General features: G+C 34.1%; 1 protein-coding gene across 2 annotated transcripts in view; it reads left to right on the top strand.

Annotated features, from left to right (window-relative positions):
• LOC107667551 (succinyl-CoA:3-ketoacid coenzyme A transferase 1, mitochondrial-like) overlaps window positions 1–7,750 on the top strand; it is a 51,482-nt gene extending 43,732 nt beyond the window's left edge. For both annotated transcript variants that reach the window (XM_016459234.1, XM_016459235.1), the window contains exons 15-17: window positions 1,602–1,682; window positions 6,947–7,048; window positions 7,255–7,750. In XM_016459234.1, the coding sequence (XP_016314720.1) occupies window positions 1,602–1,682; window positions 6,947–7,048; window positions 7,255–7,290 (219 nt within the window). In that variant the 3' untranslated portion in view covers window positions 7,291–7,750. The remainder of the gene's footprint in view (window positions 1–1,601; window positions 1,683–6,946; window positions 7,049–7,254) is intronic.
• Window positions 7,751–8,230: the final 480 nt, after the last annotated feature.

Genomic DNA, 8,230 nt, shown 5'->3' with positions numbered 1-8,230 from the left:
ATATATATATATATATATATATATATATATATATATATATAATTAATTTATCAATTCTTCATGCAGGCTGTTGTAATAAAACTAGTAGCGGCACTAAAAAACAAAAAAAAAACAAGGGAGAAAGACCAGACATAGATTTGGATGTTTTGCTGTGTCCATCAACAAAACCCCCTATTAAACCTAAATGACACCATTGCTCAATAATCTATGTCAGAGTTCAGTGTTCCCATCTGTGAAATATGCTTAAATTTGTTCCAGGGTCGTGAATAGTCTCGGTTATGACAGTGGTGACATAATTCTCTTCACACCACTCAGATCACATTGGCCCAGGCAGAGATGGAGTGAAAGACAAAAGAGATGGGCATAGAAAGACATGGCTGCTGCGGTTCACATGCTGCCCTTGCTTTGTTCATGCTGGACGAAGGCTAACAGGGCCAGCTGCCTGCCCCTGGTGGGATGAACTCTCTGGACATGAGTAGAATTAACCACCATCAGCTATCTAATTATTATGCCCTGATCCAACAGCACATGGAGTCAGCAGGACCAGTGCATCCATTATGCCTGATGATGAACACGGCTAGCTTAGAGTGTTTTCTGTACCCGTGGGCTGAGTGGATGACGGGTTGTGCACCATTCAGCATTTAATTCAGAGCGCCTTTTTTAACTTGCCGTTCCTGAATCTAGATAAACCATGCAATTAAAATTTAAATTAAAATGTATAAAAAGTAGAATTAAAATGGAATGTAGTGCAAATAAATTCCTGTTCAATAGATGTTTTTCTAAAAATTGTCATAATAAGCATGTAATTAGATACAAAACACATGGAGTATTTCTGAAAAAATGAATGTGTAAATGGGTTAAAATGGGAAAAATGGATTAATAATGTTTATGTATTTATATTATAACTATTTGAATGATCATACTTGAATATAATAAATATTAAATAAATATTAAACATTAAACGTATGCATATTTAATATTTATTGTAAATAAGTTATATTTAATATGTCATATGTATGAAATTATATTACGTATAACTACTTATTGTTATATTATTAATCACTAATAATTAATTTCATATAATATATAAAATATATATTATAATATTGTCAAATATTATATTGTTTATAATAATATTATTGTATTACGTTATTTTATGGAAGAACACCAGAATGCTCTAATGTAATGAATATTCACTTCATGAATACTCATTTATGCATGTTCATATTCATATTTATTCATATTAATTTGTTATAATATAATTTCATGTATATATAATTTGCAGACGTACATTTAATCAAACATTGTTCTGCATTTAAGAGGATAAATAGATACAAGTCTTATGGGTCTTGGTAATTCAGTTTTAAATTAATGAATTAAATTGAAATTAGTTACTAAATCATCTTACCCTCAGACAGTCCTCAGTAATATGTATTAATATATATTATAATTCTAATATTATATATTTAAAACTAATATGGGTCAAAAGACATTTTATTTGTTGAATTCCTTGTTTTCTTGTGCTAATGAAACAGTATATTTTAAATATTAAATATTCTACATTATATTTTATAGTCTTTGTTTTGTTACATATTTTCTAGGGTGGCAAACAGAAGATTCTGGAGAAGTGCAACCTGCCTCTGACTGGAAAACAGTGTGTGGACCGTATAATCACAGAAAAGGTGGGTTTTGATTTACAAGAGCCATTAATTTGACCTTTTTAACATAGGAGACTACTTTAATCAACAGCCCACACCGTGTCTAATCAGACTCTGTTGGTAAAGAATAAATGCCATCTATTCAGCAGCTTATCACTTCATCAATATACCAAATCAGCCTCGGATAAAACTTCAGTCGCCACAGTGAAAAGCTGTGAAAATGGCTTTGCTAACGCATGTGCAAAGACATAAGGAGACATGACGAATTGTTATGACACTGCACATAAGCAGTGGACAATGGAAATCCAATTATTGGACCAACCCTAATCAAATCTCCTGATCGGAGCGACATTACATATCGACTGTTTTTTTTGTTTTCAAACCCAGAGCTCCTTAATGTGAATGTTACCTAATAATATTATCAGCCCTGCCAAATGGCCTGTATTCGGAGAGCTGGGTGGTGGAGACTAAGGATTTGCTGTAGTCTCATCAAAGAGCCTTACTAGATGGTTCAGGGGCTCTTGACTGCTGCGGCTGTTCATACAGTAGCTGCTGGTTTTTATGGACTGCTGCTGGCACTTGTTGAGCCGACCTCTCATCTCGCCAGCGGTGTCACTGGACCGTATACACAGCAGTCTTTCTCCGCTCCTTACCTGTTAGTCTTCTGTTTCTCTTTGTATGCTTTGCCAGCGTCTGCTTTTGTAACAATTACACACCGTGGTTTCCAATGATAGGATTCTGTCAACATTTGGAAAGGTTAGACCTCTCCAGCTACACTGCCACCACCTTCTGTTGTTCAACACAACCCCTGTCTGTCAGCCTAACAAGCTGAGCTTTGGAGCACACTGCCTTATAGATAACCTTAAGACTAACATATTGACACTAACACCCAAAAAACTTTAATTTTGATTTCATGGGGACTTTAACTTCGCTTGTAAGAAGAACCTTTCGGCTCTTTAACCCTCATGTTCTTCAAGACCCCAAGGCCATTTTAATAGCTCAAGAAACATGTTTAGCATTCAAATATCTCCTTGATACTTGGTGGCTTTGTTTGATCTTATTAGAACTTATTATAAGGAACTGAATATAATTTCAACTTAAGAACATTCTTCGAATAAATCTTTTAAAAATATTTTGTCGGTTTTGGGTCTCAGAGGATACAGGTTCTTGTCAACAAAAATTAAAAAAAAGAAAAGAAAAAATGTTTTTGGAAAAAAAATATAAAAGTGTCTTATTTTTATATAAAAGCGTCTGTTTTCTGTGATGGCAAAGCTAGATTTTCTGCATCATTACTCCAGTCTTCAGTGTCACATGATCCTTCATAAATCATTCTAATCTGCTAATTTATTGCTAAAGAAACATTTATTATTATTACTAATGTTGAAAACATTGTGCAGTTTTCAAGGGTTCTTTGATGAATGGAATATTAAAAGAACAGCATTTTTGACATAGAAATCTTTTTTCTTTTTTTTTACATTATAAGTGTCTTAAATGGCACATTAATCAATTTAATGTGTCCTGGCTGAATAAAAGTATTAATTTCTTATGAAAAAAATCATACTGACCACAGACTTTTGTGTATATTGATAATGATATATATATATATATATATATATATATTGATATACTGTATATTGATAATGTATATTTTTTTGAACTGTGATATCATATCTGTTTTATTTATAATACAGCGACTTGAAATATTAGAAATGTTTTAATATATGTAGAAATTATCATTAACTAAAATTAATAAATGCCATAAAAGTATTTGTCATTGTTAGTTTGTGCTTCCTAATGCTTTAAGTAATGATAACTAATTGAAACTTACCAAGTTTCAGTAATATCTTTCTACATGATTTAATTAGGTAACATAAGCATTTAAAAGAATTTGAAGGAAAAATAAGATATTAATTTTGAAATTACTAGTATTATTTTGAGGCACTGCACATCACTGAGACTAAACATATAGACAGTCACTCAAAAAACACAAGGTTTAAGCTCACTGTAAAAAATGGAACGAGCTATTTACTTTAAAAAAAATTATGGTAAAAATATTACACACACTATTTTTGAGTAGTTTTTCCAGGCTTGATTTTTTAATGGAATCTACCTGAATAACATAGCAGTTCAAATGCTGACTGATATCTTACAAAGGTGCGATTTTATATAATTTATTGTCTTGACCATGGTGATCATATGTAGACATTTTTGCAACTCTGATTTTTTAGGCAGTTAGCCTAAGCATACAAATAAAACTGAATAAAAAAAAAAAATAGAGTATTGTACAGCTCAATGTTCAGCGGCAGCTGTGACAGCTGAACAGTGCTCTGTATGACTGGTCCGAGTCCTTCAGATGCAGCCTTTGGTATAGTTAAAAAAGTAGTATAGAGTATATATATAGTAGTAAAAAAGAAGAATAACTCAGAATAACTGAGTTATTTTGTACATTTAAAAGGCTGTATACAGCCAAACAGCTCAAGTAGGAAAATACTTGAGAAATACTGGAAAGTACTGCACTAGCACTAGCAAAGCTACTGCTCATTGAGCAAGGCTTAATGCCTCAGAGGAGTAGTATCTATAACCATAAGCTCTACTCTTCTGCACAATGGTAACGATTGCACTGTGCAATGGAAACTTCAATGTAACAGAAACTCTTTCAAATGTCAAACATAACTGAACATTAAACATTAATAGATGTTTCCCTTCACTCAAAAACACATAAAATAGCACTTAATTTCAATATTTACTCTCCATATCCAGCCATATGCAAAGCATGCTGGGAACTAACAATCACCTCTAAAATAAAACTGCAAAATTGAGCTAATTCTCTTAAAATAAATAGGTAGCCTTCTTTCCTTAATTTTTTTAGTTTAATCAGTTCCTCAATTCAAGACCCAAAACTGCTCAAGTTTCCTTTAAAACAATTAGGAAAACCTCTCTCATTCAGATCATCAGCTCAGTGAATACACTTATTTTCACATACTATAGTTATGAGAAGCGTTATACATGGACATGCGTGCAGTTACCGAACTGTATTAAAGCTTTAATCAGAATAAAACCGTATATTAAAAGCTAACAGAAGCAGTAGCATTTACAAATAACAGCGTATCTAAAAGTATGAGACAGCAACAAACAAAAATCTTAGGCCTACCAATAAAAGCCATGCTTGCACAGGTTCCGCACGATCCTCTTCAATAATATCCTCTGCTTCTCAATCGGGCTCAAATTGATAAGCAATATATACGACGTCATTGTTTACAATACAAACGGAGCACATGCTGCTATGTTGAGGGGCGGGACGTTTAGACTACATGTTAGACTGCACCCCATAAACACAATCAAGCCTATAACAAAAACAGTCAACCACCCCTTTAATGAAATATATACAATATTTTTAATTATCACCTTAATTTTTTTAATGAAAATTACAAGACCCATGATTCATTTTTTACAGTGCTGCTTTTACGAACCTCTCACAAAAATATTCAAACCTAATGTATGTGGTTCATATGTTAGTTCATGGATTCATTTTTATGATAAGATGCTTTCATTATGAGGTGTTGTCTTAGAAATAGAACCAATACAGGGCAAACATCCTTGCTTCCTAGAATGCATATGAATCCAAGAATGGCTTTCTGAGCCAATTTGCTACTTGTCATCTCAGCAGCACACATATCTCCAGCGATGGAAGTTTTATATAAATATTGCTGGCAAGCTGTGATGTGATTATGCCATCCATCTTGCTGTGTTTGACTGTTCAATTCGCTTTCCCCTGATTGTTGAAAAAAAATAAACAAGCATGCAGTACAATATCTCTGAAATTTTTTTTGGACTGTCAGAGTTTACGGCTGGATCTCTGGCAGGTAGATTAATCCTATCGCCTACATTGTTACACATCCAAGCAAATCCTCCAGCAATTAGAGACTCTCATTCAGGTGGAAGAGAGGATGCAGAGACAGCAGGCCCAAGGCAAAGCGACAGCAAGCGTGCTGCCCATGGCAGGTTGTGCTCCACAGGTATTTGGTGAAATGAGACTACGGCAACATTAGATCTGGGTCACATTGAACATTAAAGGGATAGTTCTCCCAAAAATTAAAATTCTGTCATTAATTACTCACCCTCATGTCGTTCCAAACCTGTAAGGCCTTCATTCATCTTCGGAACACAAATTGAGATATTTTTGATGCATTCCAAGAGCTCTCTGACCCTCCAATAGACAGCAAGGATCCTAACACGACCAAGGCTCAGAAACGTAGCAAGGAGATCGTTAAAATAATCCATGTGACATCAGTGGCTCAACCGTAATTTTACGAAGCTACGAGAATACTTTTTGTGTGCAAAGAAAACAAAAATAACGACTTTGTTCAACAATTCGTCTCCTCCCTATAGCGCTATTATGGAGAGTATCACATACGTAAACAACGTATGCAACGTATGTACGCGAATACGTTGTTTACATTCAGATCAAAGCGTAAACAGCGTATCTGCGTACATACGTTGCGTATCTCATAGCTTACATGCGTATCTCGTAGCTTCGTAAAATTACGGTTGAACCACTGATGTCACATGGATTATTTTAACGATCTCCTTGCTACGTTTCTGAGCCTTGATCGTGTTAGGATCCTTGCTGTCTATGGGAGGGTTAGAGAGCTCTTGGAATGCATCAAAAATATCTTGATTTGTGTTCCGAAGATAAACGAAGGTCTTACGGGTTTGGAACGACATGAGGGTGAGTAATTAATGACAGAATTTTCATTTTTGGGTGAACTATCCCTTTAACAACAGGCTGCTGGTTTCATGCGAACATACATGATTTGGTTCATAATGGCCTTTAGCATGCACAATGCATGCACTTGACCTCTTGCAGGTCATTGTGAACCAAATCACGTACGTGTCTTGACTAACAAATGTGTTTTTATGTCTCTATAAACAACATTGTATATTACGTATTGCATTATTATTACAATAATAGAATATAAAGTTATATTAATGATGTGCTCACCTGTTTTGAGCCCATTTAATCACTGCAAGCTGAATGAACACAATAAAAGAAATGGCAGAAACTGCACTAATAGTTAGCTGGTTTTTATTCCTATTTTTCCAGTGTGTTCTTAGACTTTCTGGATACATTGTTTTCATTTTATCACATCACAAAAAAGTGCCTTTTTCTGTGCTTTTTTTCACCACATTGCCGACCACACCCTCAAGGTCAGAAGAGTTCACTTACACATGGCTGCACATTTGATGGCACTTCTGTCATGGTCACATTGTTTTCCTTTCTTCTCCAGGCGGTATTCGATGTGGACAAGGACAAAGGTTTAACCCTGATTGAGGTTTGGGAGGGTCTGATACCAGATGACATTAAGAAATGCACAGGGACTGACTTTGAGGTGAATGACACAATTGAATTACAGAAACACGTAATAATATTGAACACTTTGCACCATACTGTATGTACTATAGCCTACTATGACATTTCACAAAACACAAAACCCTCTAATACTTGCTTGAATGAAAACTAACAGCATTAGCTAGAATACAAGGTCATAATATTGACTTCTGCTTATTTTCCTGTTGTTGTTTTTTTTCCTAACAGGTCTCTCCTAACTTGAAACCAATGCAGCAAATTTAACAGTTTTAGAAAAATGCTTAAGGCTGTTTAGACAGCTGATGGAAACCACACACTTGTTAAATCCCCCATGCAAATCCTTTTAGGGCTTCAACTGAGGAAATTTCACTGAAGCATGTTTAAAACAACAAATATCCAACAAGGTCATCACAGTATCTTCATCTGTTTCAGTGATTTCCATGAATGTGCAATAGCCTGAATGGTTGTTTTAGCTTATCAATATCAGTTTATTCAAATGCAAATTCAAATGGATTTGTTAGAATGTCAATAGGTATTGAATAGAAAATATTGTCAATAGGTTAAACAGGAAGTATTGTGTTTATTTTAAAAAGAACAGTCAGTCATTTCATATTTAGATTTTCCATTTGCCCATCTAATTTAACTTTACAGGTCGGAGGTCTTAAATGTTCTGTCTACAATGTGTACATATTATTTGTACAAAGCAATAAATGTGTATTCAAGACCTGAGCAAAAAACCATCTTAATTGTGTTTTTATATTCATTAACTTCTTCTAAATCCTTATATATGACCCAGGACCACAAAACCAGTCATAACGGTCATTTTTATTAATTTTTTTAATTGAGTAACTGAACTGAATAAATAAGCATTCCATTGATGCAGCCTATGGTTTGTTAGGACAATATTTGGCTGAGATACAACTATTTGAAAACCTGGAATCTGGGGGTGCAAAAGAAATCTAAATATTGAGAAAATCACCTTTAAAGTTGTCCAAATTAAGTCCTTAGCAATGCATATTACTATTCAAAAATTAAGTTTTGATATTTTTTCGGTAGGAATTTGACAAAATATATTCATGGAACATGATCTTTACTTAATATCCTAATGATTTTTGGCATAAAAGAAAAATCGATAATTTTGACCCATACAATGTATTGTTGGCTATTGCTACAAATATACCCTGCTTCTTGTGGTCCAGGGTCA

This window comes from Sinocyclocheilus anshuiensis, unplaced genomic scaffold (genome assembly GCF_001515605.1).
Source record: "Sinocyclocheilus anshuiensis isolate Anshui unplaced genomic scaffold, SAMN03320099.WGS_v1.1 scaffold1132, whole genome shotgun sequence".
NCBI lineage: Eukaryota > Metazoa > Chordata > Actinopteri > Cypriniformes > Cyprinidae > Sinocyclocheilus > Sinocyclocheilus anshuiensis.
This window is presented reverse-complemented; position numbering and strand designations above follow the sequence as displayed.